The 26,912-nt window shown below is 40.8% G+C and overlaps 1 protein-coding gene and 1 non-coding gene across 2 annotated transcripts in view; one reads left to right on the forward strand and one right to left on the reverse strand.

The window, feature by feature from the left end:
• The window catches only part of ABCD3 (ATP binding cassette subfamily D member 3), a 78,299-nt gene extending 65,838 nt beyond the window's left edge, over positions 1-12,461 (reverse strand). The window contains exon 1 of the mRNA XM_052637152.1: positions 12,348-12,461. Coding sequence (XP_052493112.1) covers positions 12,348-12,457 — 110 coding nt within the window. The 5' untranslated portion in view covers positions 12,458-12,461. The remainder of the gene's footprint in view (positions 1-12,347) is intronic.
• TRNAW-CCA (transfer RNA tryptophan (anticodon CCA)) lies at positions 828-899 on the forward strand. The gene has a single exon. It is a non-coding gene; the product is annotated as a tRNA-Trp (tRNA).
• Positions 12,462-26,912: the final 14,451 nt, after the last annotated feature.

The raw sequence follows: 26,912 nt of genomic DNA on the forward strand, positions 1-26,912 counted from the left end.
ACTGGAATGGGTTACCACCACCTCCTCCAATGATTATAATACTTCAATACTAAAGTACTAAGACAAAACTGTTCATGTAACAATTAACTTCACTTTGAATTCAACATAAGACTTCTTTTTATCCCCTGAATAATTCTTTCCCCTCCCCACCCCACCCCCAATGATTCTTGGCTGTTCTTTTGAATCTAAGCTCCCTTACTGAGTTTATAATTAATCTCTCTATCCAATTCTTTACTCCTTTTTTTGTCCCCTCTGACCTCAATCCTGTGCTAACTGAACACTAACCAACCACAGTCAGATGACTAAAACTGCTGGTGTCGATAACATCGTTAATGTACTAAAATCACTAGTCTGTGTATCATCATTAACATACTAAGCCAGGTTGTTTCTCCAGGGCAAGATGAGCTAACAGACCCCCACGCCATGGACCACCTGGTCTGATTAAGAAACGTCACGGATGGTGATTAGGCCCATCCTCTTTGTTCTTCCCCTTTAAAACAATCTCCAACTCAAAAAACAAGACGGATCTGAGGACAGTCTCTCGCTCTCCAGCCTGGCCCCTTGCAATACACCCTTACTTGGCTGAAAACACCTGCCGTCAAGAGTCTGGCTTTGTGTGTCAATGGGCACATTGAGGCCTTGCTTGGTTACAAATCTAAGTCAATCTGAAGGACTGATATAAATGTTTTACTCTGTCCTTTACCCTCTACGTGGCTAATTCAACCATAAGAACTCTTATCATCAGGGGTCATTTTTACCTTTCTGATTACTCCCCAATAAAATAAAAACAACTATCTCAAAAGACTGTTGTAAGGAATAAATGGGCTTCCCTGGTGGCTCAGAGGTTAAAGCGTCTGCCTCCAATGCAGGAGACCCGGGTTCGATCCCTGGGTTGGGAAGATCCGCTGGAGAAGGAAATGGCAATCCACTCCAGTATTCTTGCCTGGAGAATCCCATGGACGAGAAGCCTAGTAGGTTACAGCCCACGGGGTCGAAGAAATAAATGCAAAATATTTAAACCTGTAATACGACAAGTACTCGATAAACAGTTAATAGTAATGTTATCAGTTTCACGTCTTGCAATTCCTTCTTCTCGAATCATAATTCCACTAACACCATGCCTTTGCTCATGCTACCTTCCCCACCTGGAATGCCTTTTACTACTTTTTTTTTAAAATTATTACTGTTATTTTTTTACTTTACAATATTGTATTGGTTTTGCCACACATCAACATGAATCCACCACGGGTGTTCCCAATCCCGAACCTCCCTCCCACCTCCCCCCCGACACCATCCCTCCGGGTCATCCCAGTGCACCAGCCCCAAGCATCCTGCACCCTGCATTGAACCTAGACTGGCGATTCGTTTCTTGTATGATATTATACATGTTTCAATGCCATTCTCCCACATCATCCCACCCTCTCCCTCTCCCACAGAGTCCAAAAGACTGTTCTATACATCTGTGTCTCTTTTGCTGTCTCGCATATAGGATTATCATTACCATCTTTCTAAACTCCATATATATGCGTTAGTATACTGTATTGGTGTTTTGCTTTCTGGCTTACTTCACTCTGAATAATCGGCTCCAGTTTCATCCACCTCATTAGAACTGATTCAAATGTATTCTTTTTAATGGCTGAGCAATACTCCACTGTGTATATGTACCACAGCTTTCTTATCCATTCATCTGCTGATGGACATCTAGGTTGCTTCCATGTCCTGGCTATTAAGATCACGTACAAGAGTGAAACCTCCCCAGGTAACAACCAAAACAATCAAACATTCTCAGCTCAGAGCCCCCTTCCACAGAATTATTATTAGACCAAACATCTAATGATATTGATTTGTACAATAAAACTTTTCTATGTATTTGCATTTCCATAAGACTGAGGTTAGAAATAATGTCTATCAATTTGGTATCTCAGTACTTACCTAGCCTAGTGACATATAACAAGCATTCAGTAGAATGTACTGGATCAATGTTTTATTTCCTCCAATACTGAAACTTTCTTCAGTGATGGGGAAGTAGCTATTTTGTTGAGCCAATGATAAAATACATAGAAAAATGTATTCACCCATCAATAGTTAAACTGTAAATTATCTGATCTATTAAAAATGGGGATCATTTCATTGATTCTCTGACACTTGCTTCCTAAACAACACATCTTGGGCATTACTGCAGGGGAAAGCAAATGTTTAAAATGTTGAATTAAATCTCATCTCCTGATACAACAAAACTGTATTCACAGGTAAATGGAAAAATAATATTTTAAATAAAATATACCAGATGTTTTAAACTAGAAATTCAGTGTGAAATGTTAAGACACAGGATTCTTTGAATAGTTTGTGAGTTTTCTTAACAGCAAAAATTCTAATTCAATTTTTCATCTTCCCAAGTGCCCAACACGAAACTAAAATGAAGTAGGTCTTCTCCCACTATCGGATACATCTAGGAAACAGACCTACCTCATTTACTACTGTGTGTCCTCAGTAGCTACCACTAGGTGTTGAACGAAGATACAGACTTGTATCATACCCCCAACTCTTGAGAACAGGAGCTTTTATTCCTCTCTATTACCCCAGGCTGACAGAGGATGAGATGGTTGGATGAGATCACCGACTTGATGGGCATGAGTGTGAGTAAGCTCCAGGAGCTGGTGATGGACAGGGAGGCCTGGTGTGCTGCACTCCAGGCGGTCACAGAGAGTCGAACACAACTGAGCGACTGGACTGGTAAACGCAGCATCTAACACGCAGCAGGCATGCAACGTTTTGTGAGTTAGAGCATGATCTTTGGGTTCCTTTGAGTGGTTCACGGATTCCCACGCCAACCTGGGCCTCCAGTCCTTGTTCTGAAATGAGGAAAAGATCTGCCTGTACCTCAGTTCCTTCTTCTGCTAGAATCTAAGTTCACTTCTAGGACACAATGAAGAGACAATGACAGTGACACTGAGTTTGGGGTCAGAAGACTGAGTTTGACGCAATTATGAAGCACTTTTTACAAACAAGTTGAAGATACGCATAATACATGCATTTCACATAATTCATTTATTTTTGATGCCAACAGTTAACTTCTTAAGCAGAGAATAAATCATATAACCCACGTTTATTTCTATTATTACAGTTTCATTATAGTGGTGAGTCACAGATATCAATATGGCTGAATGCTTTGATGAGCTTTAGTTTCAATTTTATACTTTATTAATTTAACTGCATTCATTTAGGACTGGTAATTATCCAAAGGTCAACAAATGAATTTTTTTTAAAAAAAACAAAAACACCTTTAAGCACACTTACTAGTTTCACCTAGCAGGACTTCAAACTATCTTAAATATGCATAGTAGTCCCCACAACTATGGGGAACAACCAATCAATTATCCAGAGCATTTTATCCTAATGCTATGGAAGGTTATATTCCTGACAGAGATGCCTAAAACAAAAGTTATTTCCTCATTAAAAGAATGTTATGATAATAGCCATATTCTTAACCAAGGGCCTTATGCCTAATTTTTTCTAGAAATGACTACAAATGTCATTTTTAAACATCTCTAACATTCTGTAAAGAATCATTCCAAAAAAATAACAATAGAGAAATACACCACCCATTTTGAATAAAACTTAATTTGGTATATATAACTCTATAAAGAAAATTACAAAGAGTGCCTATCTCTTCTTCACAGTTCCAATTTAGTGAATTCCCTGGTGGTCCAGTGGTTAGGATTCTGCCTTTCCACTTCAGGGGGCACAGGTTTGATCCCCAGTCAGGGGACTAAGATCCTGCAGGCCATGTGGTGTGGCCAAAAATTATAATTTCAGTTTATATTTTATTGCAGCAGAGTGGAAGGTGGTGATGTCCATCATCCATGACAAAAAAAAGAAAGACCCTTCACCACTGACTCCGGCAGAAACATCACAGAGTAAGAAGTACTCTGACTGGCCCCGACGCCTAGCCCTGTCGTCAGAGGGCCAAATCATCACCAGACGAACACATGTGGAAAGGAACCAAGTTAAAGATGAGAACCAATATAACACCCAAAGGGCATCATTAAAAGAAAGGTTATAGTGCTACAAATATATTGTCCTATACTTAGTCCTATCCAATAACTTGATTTACTGACAAAATATACAGAAGGAATACTAATTAAATGTGCAGGATAAAAAAAATTTTGGAGGAAGTAACATGCCCAAAGATAACTTGTAAATACCCATACCCAGGTTTTAAAAAAAAAAAATCAAACCAGCAAATTGAGAAGGGGAAAGGAGGGAAACGATTGTGAAAGCTAAAATATGAGTAAAGAATACTTACTGCCACAATAATGAATGCAACATCATCTATTTTAACAAAAGCTTTGGATCTACGAAGCAGGTAACAACCTATTCCACTCCATCAGACCACACTTAGAATAACTAATTCAGTTTCAGACCTCCTCTTTAAGAGGCTGAGAAAAATAGTATCATATTCAGGAAGCAACAACTGAAAAAACACAAAGGCCTGAAGCCATGTCATATAAAAGTAACTTACTTTCCAACTCTGATTCAAAAGGCTTCTTTAGGGAGATTTTTGTGGGTATATTTTTTTTGTGAGGAAAATTTTTAGGAAGGCTCAATAATTATTGAGAACCTAACAATGGGATTTTTGCTGTCTGTTAGCAAGCAAAGGGAAAGTTAAAGTTATCTTTTATCCCTGGTGGCTCAGACGGTGAGAGCATCTGCCTACAATGCAGGAGACCTGGCTTTGATCCCTGGGTTGGGAAGATCCCCTGGAGAAGGAAATGGCAACCCACTCCAGTACTCTAGCCATGAAAATCCCATGGACGGAGGAGCCATGAACAGATGCTACAGTCCACGGGGTCGCAAAGAGTCGGACACGACTGGGCCACTTCACTTTATCTACTGAGCTTTGTTCCAGCTACTGAGTTAGGACATTTTCTCATTTAATCCTCAAAACTACTGAGTTAAGTAAATACTATTATTTGTGTTCTACAGGTAAGAAAACTGAGGCTCAAAGAAGTTGAGTAATTGACCAAGATCACAGGTCTAGCAGACAGTTGAATAAAACCCTGAACCTGTGTCTAACACCAATGACTATGGTTTATACTATACCAAGTGTCTCCATAATAAAGGTAAGGTTCACAAGTAAAAATATGCATTCATGCCAATTAAAATAAGTCTGCAACATTACTTTACCCCTCTAAAATAGTCTCCCTACCAAAAAATTTCTAATATCCCTTAATGATGATTAGAGAAAGTAGCACTCATTCATAGTATTCTATGGCACAATCCTTAAAAAGTAATAAGTAGAATTTGTGTAGCTCCAGAATGTTTACACCTTTTCTGGAAAAGGGAAGGTATAAACTAAGGTATAAACTACACTAAGGAAAGCTTGTAACTTTCCTTCATTAATCCTATTTCTGGCAATTATTCCAAGGAAATAATTCAGCAGAGAGAGAAATGTTCACTCACAAATATATAGAGTATTGTCCATAAAAATTACAGAAGCAATCTAGATATCCAATATTTAAGGGTAAAATAAATTATGATACAGTCACACAAAGGAGTATTTATATATTTCTTTTAAAATATAGTAGAGGCTCATGCAAAAACACAAGAACGATGTCTATGCTTTAAAACGAAAATAGCAAAACATGCATACAGCTATGTAAAAATCTATGCATATAAACAATAAAGGTAATAAAAATAAAACAATATGTATATTATGGTGATGACATTATACATGATTTTCAATTTTTTTAAACTGTTTTTAATGTTTCCACTCTATTGCGAACTATCAAAAGCAGGTTATAAAATGTGATAATAATGATACTATTTTTATAAATTTCTAAGATATGCTCTACTCATGCATATAAAAGCAACCCAGCTCCTAAAGAGTTCATAATATACTTAAGGAGACAACATTTACATTTGTAGCAAGAAAAAAAACTGTTATTTAAAACAATAGTAACTAAAGCTCTAAAAAATGAGCATTTCAGAGGTAGTCATTTAACAAAATTTTTGAGTGCCTACTATATGCCAGCCATAGCTCTTGCCACTGGAGTTACAACAATGAAGAAAACAAACAAAAATTTCCTGCCCTCATGGAACTTACATTCCAGCAGCAGAGATACAATAAGTAAGTTAATATGTAAATTAAATAAGCAATTGATATTGCTAAGTGCTACGGAGAAAAATAGAGCCAAGGAAGCAGGCAGTGAGTGTGTATGTGAAGGACGCAATTTTACACTAAGTGCCAGTGGAGGGTCTCACTGAGAAGACATCTGCTAAAAGACTGAAAAATGGGAGAGAAAACAGTAGTGATAAATGGGGAAAGAGAATTCCAGGCAGGGGAATGGCAATAGCAAAAGCCCTAGAACAGACTGCCTGGCCAGTGATGCTAATGTGCCAAAAACGGAGACATGTAATTTATTAAGCAGTCTGTACCCAGTTACCTGAAGCATACCACAGGCAGCTACACAGTTCTGAGAAAGTGAACTGCATCAGCTGGTTTCTGCACATAGCTGCTTTTCCTGGCAAATCCTTTGAGAGCTTCTTCACCTAGAGCTACTTAAGCATCTCCTTTTTATTCTGAGGATCCATATGGGGCCAACCCCTATAGCATCCAACGAAGCTAACAAATTTCCAACAGGGGGAATGAGACCCTTAGGGTGAACCATGAGAGTGGATGTTATAGAGGTTGCCCCCATATGGGAATGTCCAAGAAACCTGTAAATAAAAGAACTTCACTTTAAGCTGTTCTCTGTGTCGTGACACGGTGCTTCCCCGATGGCTCAGAAGTAAAGAATCCTCCTGCAATGCAGGTGACCTGGGTTCGATCCCTGGGTTGGGAAGATCCCCTGGAGAAGAGCACTCCAGTATTCTTTCCTGGGAAATTCCATGGACAGTGGAGCCTAGTGGCCTAGTGTGCACGGGGCTACAAAAGAGTCGGACACAACTGGGTGAATAAACAACAACATGTTGTGATATAATCCCTGCCACTACTTCAATGACAGGCTCAAGAGACAAGATATAAGTGGAATCTAAAATAGAGCAGAAACACAGAAGTGAAGCAAGGCATGACTAAGAAAAACACAACTTCCTGAAACTCTTCAGAAACATTTGGCTATTCCTACCATCTATAGACTGGGGCTTTGAAAAAGACGAAGGACCACCCCATAAGCTGGTGAACATGGCTACACTTTGATGGCCAACAACTAGATCACACTCAGTCAAACAATTAATAGATGAAACAAAAAAAGTACCTAAACACACAGTTCATAAGACTAAAGGGGGATGCTTATCATTCAGATTAAAAGTTGTTTAAAAACACTTCATGGAAAAGTTGACCCTGATCTAACCTTTAAAGGATAAGAGCTGAAGAACCGAGAATATAGGAAGAGATATTCCAGGTACAGCTAAATCATGAATAAGGCTCCAAAGCCAAGAAGCAGTGTGGCCTGTTCAGAAAACAGTGCAGAGACTGGTCTATTTGGAACAGGTAATGGAATAAAAGATTAGCCAGGTAAGGTGAGACCAGATAAAGGCAGATTCTGAAATCCAGGATGAAATCTGAACTTTGACAAGCATTCATGGGAAGAGAAAGAAAACTGCTTTGTTCTGCTTCTGTTGTTTTTTTTTTTTAAGATCATAAAATAGTTTAGCAATGTTGACTGGTCCCTTCCTTGCCTTCTAAAACTGGCCCACTGATTTCCTACCCTCCCCTACCCCCAGTTCCTGTTATATAATCTCAGGCACACAACTATCACCTCTCTGAAGATGCCTTTAACTCATGTTCGTGCTAGTACCCCATCTCCAACTGCCTGTCAATTATCCTTAAAAAGTCTTCAACTATCCTGTATCACTTGTCCACCCTATAAATGCTTCTGAATGTCTATCCTGTGACATATGCAAACTAGGAATGTAAAGATAACTCAGTCCAGAGCCTCCAGAAACTCACAGCCTGATGCAGACAGAAGCCAAGAAAATAAACTGGTACAATACAGAGTAGAGGAATGCTTAGTGCAGCCTGAGAGGGCACAACATCAGTCTGGAGATCAGGAAAAGACAGACAATATTTAAAAGAAAGTGCTAACTGAACTCAGTCATGAGGGCAAATAAACATCAAAGGGTGGGAAGAAGTGGTGGGGATGAGAATGATTACAGTTAGACTGCAACGGCTGGGCAGAGCCCATCCCGCTCAGAGACTGTTAATTTCATATGGCTGGCTGAGTAAGTAGCAGAGGACCAGATCACGACACCATTCTCTCATGTTAAGAATTTTGTATTTTAGAAGAGCTGAAAGAGTTGCTCCAGTACTTTGGCCACCTCATGCGAAGAGTAGACTCTTTAGAAAAGACTCTGATGCTGGGAGGGATTGGGGGCGGGAGGAGAAGGGCACGACCGAGGATGAGATGGCTGGATGGCATCACTGACTCGATGGACGTCAGTCTGAGTGAACTCCGGGAGATGGTGATGGACAGGGAGGCCTGGCGTGCTGCGATTCATGGGGTCGCAGAGTCGGACACGACTGAGCGACTGAACTGAACTGAATGGAAAGAGTTGAATGATGAAATAACACGACCATATCTGTGTTTCTTAAAAAGAGCTCTCATGGCAGTGGACAATGGACGGAAAGAGCACGACCATGCCTCATAAAATGCAACAAAAATCTGATAAAGGCTTCTGTTAACATTCAATTTATCTCCAGTCATTCATTCCTACCCTCATTCTAGGCTTAGCTCATATCCCTCATAAAGCCTTCCTTAACTCTTCCCAACCATATTAATCTCTTCTTTCAGAAATTTCTAAGGCCTGACTGTCTGTACACTGCATTGTCATCATCTTACCTTTTTGACTAATTCACACTTAAAGATGTCATATATTTTTTGAATGTATGTGTGACACATACATGCAAACACCTCCATCCCACAGCACCTAGTGTGGTAATACATTATGAAACAGATAATTCCTTTGAACTGAACACATGAGTCTCCTTTATCCATGAATAAAATGATTCCACTAATCTCCATATAAATAATAAACAAATAAGATGTATGACTAATCAAAACTAGGGTGAAAAAGTTAGTACAGTGGTCATATAGAACAAATACGAGGGAACTTTCTGAGGAGATGAAAAGATTCTAATTTCACGAAAGGAATGTGTTAAACTGTTGCATCTATTTATTTTAAAAATACACAGGATGTGTATAGCTCAATATATACAAATTTCACCTAAAAATCTTTAAGAAAAATAAGGGTAGGGAGCAAGGAGCTATAGATGAAACAAGAATGGTAGAATGTTGACGGTACTTTTTGTGTGGAGTGTATGGGGGTCCACAAAATTATTCTGCTTACTTTGAATGCATGTGAGATTTTCTGTAATAAAAAGTATATTTCTCCCAGTCAAATCATATATAACTAAAAAACTACTCAGAAGATTAAATTACTCATTCTCCCAATGTCTGGAATAATGTAACATTGTATCTTGATTTTACTATCTTTATTACCTATCTGGTTCTAAGGAATATCTTCTAAGACAAATCTGTCAATAGCACAGACAAGCTATAAAGGTCAAGCAGTCACAATTTCCTTAATTAGGTACTAGATAGTAAAGTTAATTAGCCCTGTTACCAAAGATACCCAAAAAGCCAGTAAAATATAAAGTTACAATTTTCTAATCTTCAAACTATTGAAGGAGGAAACAGACAGAACAAGCTCCATCTTGAAAGCAGGACCCCATCTTGGGCTGGACTGTGGACTGAGCTATACGCCCAGTATCTACGAAAACGACATACCAACTGGAAAACCAGATCCCTGGGATATAAGAGGCCCAGGGCTCGTACCTAGACTCTCCGTAGCCTAAAAGAATATCCTAATTATCTGTGTAACCAAACAGAATCATAAATTTTATTATGCTTATTGGGGTATGGCCACAGGCCTATTGATAATTGTCCACTGTTAATTACCTAGGCTTAAGGCAAATGAATCCCGGATTAACTTTGACTGTATCTTTCTTTTCCTTTGTTCAGACTAGTTTCAGGGAATTTGGGGAGGTGGGTTTGGGCATGTACACTGAAGAGTATATAAGGTTTTCACAAAAACTGGTTGGAGTCCTTGGCTAAGAGAAGACTCTGCTTTGGGCCCACCAGTGTAATAACTGCACTCCACTATTTGCACTGTCCTTCTGAGTGAGTTTGTTTGCTGAACGAGTGGCTGCAACACTATGATGCCAAAGACGGCAACTGAAAGATATCCAAGTGATTCTGGAAGTATATTATCTACAAAGATAGATTTGACACCATTCTTCATGACTTTAAAATAATTCAACCATTTTATTTCTGTAATTTAAAATTCAAGCTTATCTGCTCATAATTTGCATTCCCCTCCCACAAACTATTTAATGTGTAAAATACAGATATTCCTTAGTACTGTACCGCCAGTGCAAAAAACTAACAAGAATCTTTTGTTTAGTAAATTAACTGCTGCATAGTTTAATCCCCTCCAAAGTTTACAAAATTTCTCAAAAAGAGATCTATACAGCCTTTTACATTAATAATGAATAAACATCCAAAATTATTTACTAAGCCAGACTATACTGTACTGTTTTGCTATTATTGCTACTATTTCCCATCTGATTATGCTTAAACTTTCCCTCACTCAATTATCTATGGCTTTATTAATCAGGAACTACTTTAGCTGTGACTGGAAGGGACCTGAAAGACTTGGAGAGTGTTTCTGGGATGCTGACAATGTTCTTAACTGGGTGCAGATCTGAGTGATGATTACATGAGTGAGTTTCATTTGTGAAAATTCTTCAAGCCCTACACTAACGTGTAACTTTCTACAAATATGTAATTCTACAATAAAACAATGTTTTTATTTTTTTTTTAAATCATAAAAGCAAGCCAGAGCTGTTAGGGCAGTCCTCAAATCCCCCTCTCCCATAATAAAACACCTGTTTCATGCCCTGAAATACTTCTCCACAAAAGTGTAATTCAAAGTTATTTTACAACATTCAATATTTTCTACTGGCATATTCCCAGATAATGCATAACTTCCACTGGCAACTGGGAGCTCAGAAAACATACAATCTCATCTACAATTCTGTTTATATTTTCCAGAATAAGTCATTTTAAAAGCTAACTGGATAGAAGAAAAAGTTCTGTACTGTTCTGATGAAGATGCCAATCATTTTCAACTTTGTTAAGGAGATTTACAAAGGAAAAGAAAGGCCACTACTTCAGACTTTAATAAGATAAAGAAATCAGGGACAGGGGAAGGTTTAGGAAGAACTTCATGGGGAGGAAGCCCACTTGTCAATGTTTTAAACCAACGTCTACTACTAATCAGACATAATAGGCAAATCAAAAGAGAAGTCAACAATACCTGCCCAAAGAAATGAATGAGATAAAATGTATGAAAACACTATGCCAAGATTCAATATGAAATATCCAATACTTTCCAGGCAAGCATGCTTGACATAGCCTTTTCTCATTCATTTGCTGAAGCAAATAAATTATATCTATAACCCCACAACAAGTAACTCAATTCTCTCTTCCTTCTCTAATCTTATAATCTCCCGAAGTTAAATTTAAACATTAAAATTCTCGAAGGAGAAGCAACGGCGTATAATCAAAAGAGCTCCTAACCCTTATCTAAAGCACACTTGCACCTTCCACCTGCGAATCAGGAAAGGGAACCTTGCCCTCCAAATACCTCGGAACCCATTCGGCCTTTTCGGCTGAAATGCCAGGGCGTCCACTGACCAACTCCAAGGGGACAGCACTTTAGAAAGCAACTTTGAAGTGGATCCGGGATAGTTCACAAGAACCATCCTAGCGACTTTCAATGGCAACTACTAAGGATTCATGCCAAACCTCACCCACTGACTTAAAACAACAGCTTCCAGCCTGTGCGTCCAATCCCCATCCTCAAATCACACATAACCGTCCACAAAGCAAACCCACTGACAATCAGATGAGATGGCAAAACTGCAACACACCCAGAAAGTTGATGCAAAAAAGGAGGTGGTGGAGTGGATGTAAAAAGGGGAGGATATGGGGGGCGACACCTCGGGTCAGAGGCACAGGTTTGCTAGCGGGTGCAAGAAAAAGATTCACACCCCCGGGGACAGAGTAGGCAACTGGACAAGCAGGCGGAGCGCAGGGAGCACGGAGAACTCCCGCGTCGCGGGACACCCGGACACCCTGACATTGGAGCCTGGCAGCGCCCGCGGCCAGCCCCGGCTCCACTTGACCCCGCGGGGCAAAGGGGATCGTCCGCCGGGCGAAGAAGAGCGCCCGGGGAGCTCCAGCTCGGGCCCGGGAAGGCGGCGCGGCCACGGGCCTTCTTACCTGTGCAGGCCGAGGGCGCGGCGCCGCTTGTGAAGCAGGCAAAGCAGCAGGAACGTGGCACCCGCCAGCGAGGAGTTTCGCACGGTCAGGTACTTGCTGAAGGCCGCCATGGCACAGCCAGCACGAGCGAGACAGGGAAGGGACCGGGGAGGCGGACGCAGCAGCGACTACCGTAGTGCAGGAAGCGCGAGGGAGACTGGGAGGAGAGGAGGGCGCGGAGGGAGGGCGGTGCCGACCGCTCAGGACCGCCCCCTGACGCGCGCCGCCGCGCCGGCCGCGCTCCGGAGCCCACCTCGGACTTTGGCTCGGCGGGAGCGCGCGCGGGCGCCACAGGGGCCGGAACAGACTCGCTCTGCGCACGCGCCTAGCCTCCTGGGTTCGCCGGGCACGCGAGCGCAGAGCCGCCCCTGAGGCTTTATTTGCCGCTGCTCGCTCTTAACAATCCCTCTGTGTATCCCGCGGTCTCACCCTTACCCCCACGTCCGCGCGCACACACACACAAGGCTCTCACAAGAACTGGAAAAGCGGGCCTGGGCTGCATCAGGGGCTTGTCGAGACCTACCACTCCGCCTCCACTGTTGGGCAGTTACCATCCTCTTAAAGGAGCCAGGAAGAAGGGGACCGGCCCTATCACAGAACCTTTACACAAAACAGAGGGCGCAGTAATCCTTTAGAGGAAAACAACTGTAGGAAACTCTCAGAGGTGTACGGAAATGTGGAAAGACTGACTACAAATCAAAAGTCTTTTTCCAAGCCAGTGTTTTCTAAACCATAAATTATCGCCTCTAGGGGATTAGATATCGGCTTGGTAGATGGAGACCATCACTTTTTTTTTTTAAACGAAATATAGAAGAATAGAACAATTTCAGGGTGCTTTACGTGTAATGGAGTTGTTCTAAGAAATGTTTATACCAGTCTTTTGGATCTATGTGCCCCGAGAAGTGAAACAAAATGTATTTCTTAATGTGGCTCTGATCAAACACATTTGAGAAACACTATTCTCTGCAGAGGGACATTCAGCCATAACAAGAGTGCATTGTGATCATGTTGGCCTTACTCCCGGAATCAGAAGGGCATTAGAGATTACAGCATTCTTCATCTAGGGCCTGTGATACAGAAATCCTTAGCAGTTAGACAGCTTTGTACAGTGACTAGTGAGTCCCTGTCTTTAGTTGAGGAAAGGAGAAAAAACCAAGTGTGTCAATCAGAAAACAAGTTCCTACATTAAAGTAGCCCATTTGAAGTAGCCCACAAAACAGTGATTTCCTAAGGTGTTTTCTCAATATAAATTGGCAATTTCTTGATACAGATTACAAGAATCACTCAAGAAGGCAAAAGGGAAAATTACTAGTTCATTTAAAAATTGCATAGCATTGTGAAAGTGTTAGGGACTTGGGAGAAAGTGATTATCATCTTGGAGCTCCTAGCAGTGAAGAAAGGGCATTCAAGGTTAATCCAAAATATGTCTAGTTAGTAAATAGATTTTATTTAAAAAAAAAAGATACATTTAGGAAGTAGACTATAGTTCAGAGAAAAGACATGAATGATTCATTGGGCAAGATATTCTAAAAATATCCTTGTTCAAGATGCATCAGTGGACTTCCCTGGTGGCCCAGTGGATGAGAGTCTGCCTGCCAATGCAGGGGAAACAGGTTAGATCCCTGGTCTGGGAAGATTACACATACCTCGGAGCAACTAAGTCCATGAGCCACAACTTCTGAGCCCAGGTGCTGCAACTACTGAAGCCCACGTGCCTAGAACCTGGGCTCCTCAACAAGAGAAGCCAGGGCAATGAGAAGCCCATGCACTGCAATCAAGAGTAGACCCCGCTGGTGGAAGGGATTGTTAGGGACTTTGGGAAGGTCATGTACACATTGCTGTATTTAAAATGGACAACCAACAAAGACCTACTGTATAGCCATGAAATTAAAAGACACTTATTCCTTGGAAGGAAAGTTATAACCAACCTAGACAGCATATTAAAAAGTAAAGACATTACTTTGTCAACAAAGTTCCGTCTAGTCAAGGCTATGCTTTTTCCAGTAGTCATCTATGGATGAGAGAGGTGGACTATAAAGAAAACTGACCACCAAAGAATTGATTCTTTTGAAATGTGGTGTTGGAGAAGACTCTTGAGAGTCCCCTGGACTGCAGGGAGATCCAACCAGTCCATCCTAAAGGAGATCAGTCCTGGGTGTTCATTGGAAGGACTGATGTTGAGGCTGAAACTCCAATACTTTGGCCACCTGGTGTGAAGAGCTAGCTCATTTGAAAAGACCCTGATGCTGGGAAAGATTGAGGGCAGGAGGAGAAGGGGACGACAGAGGATGAGATGGTTGGATGGCATCACCGACTCAATGGACATGAGTTTGGGTGAACTCTGGGAGTTGGTGATGGATAGGGAAGCCTGGCGTGCTACGGTTCATGGGGTCGCAAAGAGTCAGACACAACTGAGTGACTGAACTGAACTGAACTGATAGCACATGGAACTCTGCTCAAAGTTATGTGCCAGCCTGGATGGGAGAGGGGTTTGGGGGAGAATGGATACATGTATATGTATGGCTGAGTCCCTTCCCTATATATTTGAAACTACAGCAACATTGTTAATCAGTTATACCCCAACAGAAAATGTTTTTGGTGTTAAAAAAATAATAATTTTTTTAAAAAATCAAAAAAGAGTAGCCCCCACACTGCAACTAGAGAAAGCAAAGATGATCCAATGCAGCCAAAAAATAAAATAAATAAGTAATTTTAAAAAGAAGCATAACTGATTCTTAAAAATGAAATTAGTTAAATATGAGCTCAAATAATTTTATCCCATCATATAAATACCACCAGGGAAAAATCTGTAACCCAACCAAGTTATGTTTACTAGTTTGCAGCAGCAAAGGAAACCACAGAGCAGAGGAAACAGAGGAATTATGGGTATGTCTCCAAAAAATGGAGGAAAAGTGGATGGTTATCATATTAGGGGAAAGAAAGAATTTAGGTAGACTAAATGAAACAGTACTTAATAGCCTCAGAGCAAATCAGATCTATATGTAAAGGAATTAATATCAGACCTGCATCGAGAAGCAGACTAGGGGATCTGTTTCTTGAAAGGTAAGATTAATGTAGAATAGGCTTGTGTGTGCTAAGCTCACTTCAGTCGTGTCCAACTCTTTGCACTCTATGGATTGTAGCCCACCAGGCTCCTCTGTCTATGGGATTTCCCAGGCAAGTACACTGGAGTGGGTTGCCTTTTCCTCCTCCAGGGAATCTTCCTGACCCAGGGATCAAACCCGAGTCTCTTTTGTCTCCTGCATTGGCAGGCAGGTTCTTTACCACTAGTGCCACCTGGGACGCCCCTCACTAATAGGAGTTCCAAACAATGAAGTTTCTGTCAACCTAGGATTTTAGAGACATTTCCTTAGTACTGTATCCTTCAGTAATTAACCAAAGCAAGTTTTCAGATTCATACTTTGTAATTTTTTTAATGTGACTTTATTGGGCAATCTCCAGGAGCTCTGATTTTTAAAGAATTTGAACTATTGAGAATAGAGAAGAGAGGGGTATATGGAGCTAAGGAATCTAGAAAACTTCTTGAAGAGATAGAGTGATAGACAGCCTCCAGCACTTTCCTAGATGATTCTTGCTTCCTGGTATTCATACCTTTGTGTAATCTCCCGTATATAAGGGCTGATATGTGTGAAAAAAAAGATTATGGCAAAGGTGATGATATGTGACTTCTGAAATCAGATCATGAAAGGTGTTGTCGTTCCTGCCTTGGTCTCTCAGATTGCTGCTGCTGGGGAAGCCAACTGCTGCAAGGAACAAACAGCCCTGGGGAGGAATTGAGGACTCCTGCCAAGAGCCAGCGCCAGGTCACTGAGCCCTGGAAGCAGATCTTTCATCTCCAGTCAAGTCTCAGATGACTGCAGCCTCATCAGCCATCACCAGCTGGAACACTAAACCCAGATACCCCGGAATTCCTAACTGACACTAACTATGAGAGAGAATACATGCTGATCGCTGTTTTAAACTACTGAATTTTGAAGTAATGTATTATGCAGCTGATGTGATTAGGGCTAACCCTTGTAAAATGGATGGAGGAAAAGGGCTTTAGGAGAAGATATATTAGGAGGAAAAAGACAAGAAGATACAGAGCAGGAAGATGATTAAGTCTGGTGTGGACGGAGGTTCAAGAAGGGGTGTGAAATGACAGACGAGGATGCAGTGTTTAATGGAAGGTCTAAAACGCCAAGGTAACCAGTTGGGACTTTATTCTGTGTATAAAAGGGAGTATTGCAGGTTTCAGAGCCTCAGCTATCATTTAAGAAAGGTAGTGTGTAGGATGGATTGAAGGAGAAAACATCAAGCAGAGAGACCAGTTTGAACAGTTTTGAAATAATCTAGATAAAAGGTCGTGGGCATCTGAGTGAGACCAGCACAGAGCAAACAGGAAGGAAAGCACTTTGTGGATTCAGATTGGATGGAGATGGGTGAGATTGTTGTTTAGTAGGATCATTATTTAGTTATTTTTTAATTAACTCTGATATTTCCAGATTGAGTGCCTGAGAGGACCATAATATTTACCAGAAGGCAGAGGCACAGAAATGGCACCTGCTTGTCAGGAAAGATAATGAGATGCAGATAAATGAATTCCTTACTAGTTCCTCATCACCAAGATAAACACCAAGATTCTTAGCATCCTATTCAAAGGCAATTATATAAGCTCTGTCTACCTCTCTGAAGGGAATTCCCTGGTAGCTCAGTTGGTAAAGAATCTGCCTACAGTGTAGGAGACCGGAGTTCAGTCCCTGGATTGGGAAGATCCCCTGGAGAAGAAAATGGCAACCCACTCCAGTAATCTTGCCTGGGAAATCCCATGGACAGAGGAGCCTGGCAGGCTACAGTCCACGAGTTTGCAAGAGTTGGACACAACTTAGTAACTAAACCACCACCTCTCTGAATTCCTAACTTTGCACTCTTCCCCACCCCCAGCAGCTATAGTCTACCCCTGACCCAGGAGACAAATGCACATTCCTATTCCCCTCTGTGGTTTTCCCTTGAGTATGTTATTCCTTCTACTTGAAATACCAATCCAGTTTTGTCCTAACATCCTTTAAAATGAAGCTTTGATGGTCTCCTACCCCAAACTGTCTTTTTTGAAACCACTTTCCCACCACGATCCACCCCCACTCCCAGCAAAGTTAACCATTCCCTCCTTTGTACTACTTTTGTTTCATATGTAATTCTGTTAATGTATAACAGGCTAATGTATAGTGGCCATGAAATCAAAAGACGCTTGCTCCTTGGAAGAAAAGTTATGACCAACCTAGACAGCACATTCAAAACCAGAGACATTACTTTGCCAACAAAGGCCGGTCTAGTCAAAGCTATGGTTTTTCCAGTAGTCATGTATGGATGTGAGAGTTGGACTGTAAAGAAAGCTTAGCGCCGAAGAATTGATGCTTTTGAACTGTGGTGTTGAAGAAGACTCTTGAGAGTCCCTTGGACTGCAGGGAGATCCAACCAGTCCATCCTAAAGGAAATCAGTCCTAAATATTCACTGGAAGGACTGATGCCGAAGCTGAAACTCCAGTACTTTGGCCACCTGATGTGAAGAGCTGACTCATTTGAAAAGATTCTGATACTGGGAAAGATTGAGGGCAGGAGGAGAAGGGGATGACAGAGGATGAGATGGTTGGATGGCATCACCGACTCAATGGTCATGAGTTTGAGTAAACTCCGGGAGTTGGCAATGGACAGGGAGGCCTGGCGTGCTGCTGCAGTCCATGGGGTTGCAGAGACGGACACAACTGAGCGACTGAACTGAACTGAACTGAACTGATAGTAAGTTATCAGGGAAGCAGATCATAAAACTTTCTTTTAAGACAAACTGCTAGTCATTTCTCTGACAAAGTAAACCTCAAGTCACCAGGAACAGTTCATCTTTGTTTGGAAAAGAAACACTTGAAAGGCCCTTCTTACTGACACATTTATAGGAGCGTTTTGTACCCATTGCACTGGGAAAAGTGTGTAACAGGATATCTGGACAAGATCATTCCTCCAAATAATCCTAGTTAGCCCAAGTTGGTAATGGGAAAGCTTGCCTGGGATTGCCTCTTGGGAAGAAAGATTGAGATGTCAACCTCTTTGCTTTCCAGGTTCAACATTACTACAACCTTTTGTAATAAGACTGAGATAGACTTTGATAGACTGAGATAGTCCTGTCTCACAGCTCAGGATCCTAAAGACAAACTCCCAGGTGAAATAGGAAGCCTGGGCTGGTGAACCAATTCAACAACAGAGTCTCATGACCACAAGACCTGTTTCCAGCACAGTACTTGGCAAAGCCTTGCATGGCCCATGTTCTCCATCATGTCCAACTCTTTGCAACCCCATGGACTGTAGCCTGCCAGGCTCCTCTGTCCATGGAATTTTTCCAAGCAAGACTTTTCCATTTCCTACTCCAGGGGATCTTTCCTGACTCAGGGATTGAACCTGCATCTCCTGCATTGGAGACAGATTCTCTACCGCTGAGCCACCTGGGAAGCCTGGCTAAGCCATGAAAGCCATCTGAATTAAAAAATAATAATAATAATATATATGTTAAATAAATCCAGTCATCTAGGAATACCCACATTCTTTGGGAACAGTATCCAAACACAGAAACACCTTGGGGATCCATGCTTCAACTGCTCTACAAGCTGTGCCCCCGGGATGTCATGGCAGGGGAGCAAGGATGGTGAGAAAAGCCAACTCGCAATGGCGACACCAGCTAGTAGCCAAAGATTTTTGGTAACAGTTTCCTGTCTTGTGTGGAGACAGAGATCTAACTTCTGTGAGCTGAATTAGCACCTGAGGTGAATTGGCTGAGAAAGGCAGTCTCAAAGATCAGGTACTGGGTTTCCTAATAAGAACCTCAATTGGTCAATTAGCTGAAAAAATAAATGATGTGAAGTGATATGTGAGTATTACCCCAAACTGATGAAGCAGGTCAAACTGATTAAAAGCATACACACATGTGTGTGCATACTCAGTTGTGTCAGACTCCATGACCCCATGGACCATAACCTGCCAAACTCCTCTGTCCACAGGATTCTCCAGGCAAGAATACTGGAGTGGGTCGCCATGTCCTCTTCCAGGGAATCTTCCCGACCCGGGGATGGAATCTGCATCTCTTATGTCTCCTGAATTGGCAGATGGGTTCTTTACCACTAGTGCCACCTGGGAAGCACCCCCCTAGATACTGTTGTGCTTTTTGTTTTCTATAGAGTAGGTATATTCCTAAGCCCTGTATACTGTTGGCACATAGCAGACACATAGCAAATGTTTGTTAAACTGACCGAATATTTTCTAGTGTCAACAGGAATGTCCTGTGGAAAATGCCCAGCAGGTGATTACAAAATTAAGATCTAGTTTATAGGAGAAAAATCAGTACTAAACATTTTTTCATATGAAAATATTTATTAATGACTTGCCATGGGCCAGGAACTGAGGCCAGTGGTGAGAAAAACAGAATAGTCCTCACCCTGAACAGATATTAAGCAAAAAATAAAATAATTATAAAATCCAAATACAGTAAGAGTTTCAAGTATACGTTTAGCAAAGATACACGGTGGAGCTAGTGGTAAAGAACCTGCCTGCCAGTGCAGGAGACATAAAGAGACATGGGTTCGATTCCTGGGTCAGGAAGATCCCCTGGAGGAGGGCATGGCAACCCACTCCAATATTCTTGCCTGGAGAACCCCTGGTGGGATATGGTCCACAAGGTCGCAAAGAATTGGACGTAACTGAGCGACTAAGCACACACACAGACATGGATCTAGAAGTCTTCTGTTTACTAACAGATGAATTCTTGGAACGGAATAAGAATTAAAAAGAAAAAGGGGCAGTTGAGAAGTGAAGTGTAATCTTATGAAACACCTACATTTCAGGGATAAAGGAAGGAAAAAGAGCTGGGACAGTGAGAATAATTTATATGGTAGTATAGGAACACAGAGGCATGATACTCACAAAAGTCAAGATAAAAGAGAGTTCCAGAAGGGTATAGGATTGTTAATTCAGATTATTGGCCTTTCCTGGACTCTCCTGTCCTCTCTCTGGCGTCCCTAAAGCACACTGTTCTGACTTTTGTGACAGCTCCTTTATAATGCTTATTCATGTAAATGGAAGTAGCAAGGGGAGGAACCAAGTCTTACATTTCTTTTTTTTTCTTTTTCGATGTGGACCAAGTTTAAAGTCTTTATTGAATTTGTCACAATATTGCTCTGTTTTATGTTTTGATATTTTGGCCCCAAGGCATATGGGATCTTAGCTCTCCCGTCAAGGATTAAACCTGTACCCCCTGCTTTGAAAGTGAAGTTTTAAAACCCAGGTCTCCCAAATTGCAGGGGGATTCTTTACTGTCTGAGCCACTAGGGAAGCCCTTGGACCACCAGGAAAAAGTGAAAGTGTCAGTCGCTCAGTCGTGTCTAATGCTCTGTGACCCCACAGACTGGAGCCCGCCGGGCTCCCCTGTCCGTGGGATTCTCCAGGCAAGAATACTGGGGTGGGTTGCCATGCCCTTCTCCAGATCTTCCCAACCTAGGGATTTAACCCTGGTCTCCTATACTGCAGGCAGATTCTTTACCACTGAGCCACCAGGAAAGCCCCTTATTTGTCTGTAACCCCACAGCACCTCAATAAAAAATTTGGAACCGTACCTCATACTGCAAACAAAAGAAACAGAAAAATTTATAAACTGCTCTAAGAATGAATAAGAAGAAAAAGGAAATTAAAAGAAACTATTAAAATCACTGAAAGAAAACAAAGAATTCCTCAGGAAATAATTATAATCTTGACATGAGGAAGACCTCCACAAGTATTAAAATCCAGAAACTGTAGATGAAAATAATTGATACTGGCTACTAAAAATAATGTCTTCTTGATTAAAAAAAAAACCCACACCATAAACTAAGCAGAAAGAAAACTGTAGGAAAAAGCTTCACTTTATTTCTTACACTAGAGGTTCGTTTTCCTAAAAGTACATCAAATCAGTAAGAAAAAAGCCACAGCTAAATGGAAAACTGGGTAAATAATATGAATAGTTCACAGAATAAAAAAGTCAAATTTGAAAACTTTTATCGCACATGATATGTGACACAAAACAAAGCTACAGTAAAACACAATTTTCACCCACTAAATAGGGCGAGATCCCCAATTTTAAAACATACTATGTCATTTTTTCCAGGACTTCCCTGGTGGCTTAGACGGTAAAGCGTCTGTCTACAATGCGGGAGACCCGGGTTCGATCCCTGGGTCAGGAAGATCCCCTGGAGAAGGAAATGGCAATCCACTCCAGTACTATTGCCTGGAAAACTCCCATGAACAGAGGAGCCTGGTAGGCTACAGTCCATGGGGGTCACAAAGAGTCGGACACGACTGAGCCACTTCACTTCATGTCATTTTTTAATGAATATTTCTGAGGACCAGGCAGATTAGAGCAAACTGTAAGATAATTGGTCCAAAAGATCTGAAAGAGACAGCAATGAGTGGTCCTGAAGAGAGATCTTAGCTGCCTGTCCAGGGATTGAACCTGGGTACCTACCCTGTATGAAAATCAGAAATCCTCCCCACCAGACCACAAGAGGCTATAGGCCAGAAGGAAAGTGTCCTTGGCTCTTTCTCCTGCTTGAAAGCAAAGCTGTTTCAAGGAGGCAAAAACTGTAAAAACAGGTTCAAAGTTTATTATTAGAGACACAGTATGACACGTGGGAGAGCCCATAGAAAAACAGTTTAAGCCAGAAGCAAGGCAGAAATACACAGCAAGAGAGGAGTGTGGGCGTCCTGAATGAGGAGCGCAGTAAAAAGGAAATTTAAATCACTTATATAGGACAGTTCATCTGAGATTTTGCTTACCTTTGGGAAATTATCTTGTTTCTTTTTTCACACCTGGTCCTAGGACCACCTCTCCCCCCAAATATGTGTGCACAAGTCTTTGCTAAGTTGGATCCCACTGCAGAGGCCTATGGGTGCATGTCCACACTTATTACGGGTGTGGCACCCTCTTCCCTTTTTGACCTCCAAGAAGCCTTCCTGGGCAGGTGCAGACAGGGAAGTTTACCTTGACATCAGAAGTGGGCACCTTATCTCTTTACTTTAGCAGAGCTTAGCTTTTGCCACTAGCTTTGTCCTTGGAGAGTCTGGTTGAGAACAAAGCTTCAATTTTACTGCACTTGACAAATACCAGTCCAAGGGCCCATCTATCTCCTACCTCAAAAAGCTTTAAAATAGTCCCAAATATACATACTTTCTGACTGGGCAATTCATTTCAGAGAATTGATTCCATAGATTTACTCTCACATAGATAGGATGCATCTTTCTATAAAAGCAAGGAATGGAATATTCTTTAATTCTGTAATGTAATATATTCCTGTAATGTCATTCTTATTAATAATGTAATGGAATATTATACATGCACTAAAAGAAAGAAGCAATTCTATATGTACTATGATGGAATGATATTAAAATATAATGTTAACCAGGGGGAAAAAAGCTAGGAGTAGAATAATTTGTAAAATACGTTACCATTCATAAAAGTGTTTATAGATAAATATAATACCTTTAAAAGGATACTCATAAAGTTGATCATATTGGTCAGTTGCAGGAAGGGTAGAATGGAATTGAGAAGTAGGAAGAAAGATTTGCACTGAATAAATTTGTACCTTTTATGTTTTAACCATGTGAATATATCATCTAATACATTTCAGAAAAAAATTCAATGAGATGAAATTCATATAAGATAATATTACCTATTTTTAAATCAACAATTCAGTGGCATTTAGTATGTTTACAATGTTATACAACTACAACCTCTGTCTAGATCATCATCATTTTCATTACCTGAAAAGAAAACCTTGTACCCATTAAGCAGTTTCCTCTTCACTGTTCCCCTCCCTCAGCTCCTGGCAACCACCAATCTTCTGTCTCTATGGATTTATCTATCCTGGATATTTCCTATAAGCAAAATCATACAATATGTGACATTTTGTGTCTGGCTTCTTCGGCAGAGCATACTATTTTCCAGGTTAATCCACTTTGTAGCATTCCTTTTTATGACTGAATAATATTACGTTGTATAGACAGACCACATTTTATTTATCAGCTAATGGAACTTTGGATTTTTCTACCTTTGGGCTACCGTGAATAGTGCTGTTATGAACACGCATGCGCAAGTGTTGGCTAGAGTACCTGCTTTCAGTTCCTTGGATGTATACCTCAGGGTAGAATTGCTCAGTTCAGTTCAGTTCAGTCGCTCAGTCATGTCTGACTCTTTGCGACCCCATGAATCACATGTGTGGTAATTCTGTTGACATTTTTTGAGGAATCACCAAACTGATTTTCATGGCAACTGAACCATTTTGTGTTTCCACCAGCAGTAAATGAAAGTTCCAATTTCTCAACATTTTCACCAACACCTGTTATTTTTTGGCTTTTTAATTATAGCCACCCTAGTGAGTGCAAATACTCATGGTGGTAATAATTTGCATGTTCCTAGGAACTAATGGTGGTGAGTATCTATTCATGTGTTTGTTGGCCATTTGTGTATCTTCTTTGAAGAAATGTCTGTTCAAGTCCTCTGTCCTTTCAAAAATTGTCTTTTTATTGAGTTGTAAGAGTTCTTTACATATTATGGATATGGATACTCGATCTTTACCAGATATTTTTTTTGCAAATAGTTTCTCTCATTGTTAAAGTTGTCTTTTCACTTTCTTGATAATGTCCCTTAAGAAACATTCGTTTTTAATTTTAATCAAGTCCAGTTTTATCTATTTTTTTCTTTTGTTGCTTGTGATTTTGGTGACATATCTAAGAATCCATTGCCAAGATCATGAAGATTTATCTGTTTTATCTTAGAGTTTTAGCTTTGACATTTAGACCTTTGATTAATCTTTAGTTAATTTTTGCACGTTAGTATGAAACTGTCTAATTTTGTTCTTTATTATTTTGCATGTGAACATTCAGTTGTCCTAGAACTATTTTTGAACCTATTATATTTTTGAAATGAAATTTAAGTATGAAACAAATGATAAACTTAGTCTTTTCAGGCTCTCCTCCTTTGGGGAGTGTCAATGTTTTGCGGTCTTTTACATGACTTAGGAGTTTTAGAGGCACCCTCCTGTATCAGTCCTCTGTACTAGCTGTGATTGAAGTATCATCTCAGCCTGCACAGTTCCTTCCATGCTAGGAATTCTTGGATGAGGCTGGGATCTTCTGACCTAGTATTTAACTGACCTGATACACTGTGCAGCTAAGAACCCCCTTCCTCCTCCAGTCTTGGGCATGATCTTTTTATTCTTCTTCAAACTCCAATCTCAGTGTAAGCTTGGACAATCAAAAGTCATGAAGCCATCCTACCAAGCCCAAATGAAGCAATGAATGGGGAGGGGAAAAGGGAAATCATAGGGAGAAACATAAACTGATGCCTCAAGAAATTATCCTGCTACACATGTACTGGGAACCTACTTACAAGAAATTCAAAAGTAAGTAAGATAGCCCCTACCCTCTTGAAATGAACAACGTAAGGACAAATACAGGCTAGGGAATTATAAGGAGCCAAGTTTCTGATAACACTTTGGTACTTTGTGCCCCACACTCGTATGCTCAGTTCCGATCATTTTAAGCAAACCTTGATTCAAATAGCAGTTAGTCTTTTTAAAAATTTATTTATTTTTGGTTGCATTGGGTCTTTGTTGCTGCATGAGGGCTTTCTCTAGCTGTGAGGAGAAGGGACTACTCTTTGTTGTGGTGCAGCGGCTTCTGATTGCAGTGGCTTCCCTTGCTGTGGAGCACAGGCTCTAGGCACTGGAGCTTCAGTAGTTGTGGAGCACAGACTTAGTTGCCCTGCAGCATGTGAAATAGTCCTGAACCAGTGATCGAACTCATGTCCCCTGCATTGGCCGGTGGTTTCTTCCCCACTGTACCACCCAGGAAGTCCATAGTTAAAGTTTTGATGCCCTATCAGACTGGCTAAATTCTCAGTCATCCATCTGTATAGGGGATCCAGTCAAAGAGACACAGTTCTGGCCTCCGTAATGCTGTTTGACTCATTGCTTATCTAGAAACCAGTTTACCCCTCTTTCAGGACTGACGTGCTGCCCTGACCCCAACTCGGATTAGACACTGTGCTGAGTCTTCTCAGGCCTCCTGTGTAGAAACAGAACTTTGCACAGTTACTTGCCCAGCCTAGGGTCCTGCTCCACAGCCTCTTTGTTTGATGATCAACGATTGTCTGATTCCCGGATTCTCTAGCACTGTGTGCTACCCCCCAGAATGGAAACTTAAGAAGTTACTAAAATTTGGTGTGTAATAATAAAGCCAGAAAGTTTTGAAATTAAAAAACTATAAAAAGGCCAATGAACTCTTTATTATTTTCATTTATATAAATTTTTAACAACTGAAAATGTACAGTTTTACCAATATAATTGACCCTTGAACAACATGAGATTGAACTGAATGGGTCCATTTTCATGCAAATTTTTAAAGTAAATATAGTACCTATATCTTCATTTTATAGGTCTTTAAATTAGCAAGTATGGGGGAAATTAGTGTTTGATAAGGGATCACAATATGTGTAATCAATATACCTAAAATGTGAGTCCTGATTCTATCCAAACTGACTGATTTACTTTGTTTACTTTAATGCTTGGTATTTATTTTATATTTATTTGGGTCCTACTTTGTGAAACAATTACAAGAAGATGATTATTTAAATCATAATGATAGCTATGAGGGGTAAGCTGTAAAAAGGTAAGCGCAAACAGATTCTAAAGCTGATGCTGACGCTTTTTTCTAACTGAAGTATAGTTGACATACAATGTTATGTTCTAAGTCATGGCAAGACACATACATCTATGTCTATTCTTCTTTAGATTATTTTCCCTTATAAGCTATTACAGAATATTGGGTAGAGTTCCCTGTGCTATATAGTAGGTCTTTGTTGATTATTTATTTTCGACATGCTGCAGCTGCTGCTAAGTCACTTCAGTCGTGTCCGACTCTGTGCGACCCCATAGACAGCAGCCCGCCAGGCTCCCCCGTCCCTGGGATTCTCCAGGCAAGGACACTGGAGTGGGTTGCCATTTCCTTCTCCAGTGCATGAAACTGAAAAGTGAAAGTGAAGCCGCTCAGTCGTGTCCGACCCTCAGCTACCCCATGGACTGCAGCTTTCCAGGCTCCCCCGTCCCTGGGATTCTCCAGGCAAGAGTACTGGAGTGGGGTGCCATTGCCTTCTCCATATTTTCTACATAGAAGTATGTATATGTTAAGCCCACACTTCTAAGTTGTCCTTCCTTCTCTTTCCTCTTTAGTAACCTTAAGTTTGTTTTCTATGTCTATTGACCTATTTGTTTTGTATATAAGTTCATTTGTATCATTCTTTTTTATTCCACATGTAAGTGATATCATATGATGTTTGGCTTTCTCTGGCTTATTTCATCTAGTATGATAATCTCTAGGTCCAGCTATGTTGCTGCAAATGATATAATTTTTTTTTTTATGGCAGAGTAATATTCTATTGGATCTGTATAATTCCCCAGT

This window comes from Budorcas taxicolor, chromosome 3, assembly GCF_023091745.1.
Source record: "Budorcas taxicolor isolate Tak-1 chromosome 3, Takin1.1, whole genome shotgun sequence".
Classification (NCBI taxonomy): Eukaryota; Metazoa; Chordata; class Mammalia; order Artiodactyla; family Bovidae; genus Budorcas; species Budorcas taxicolor.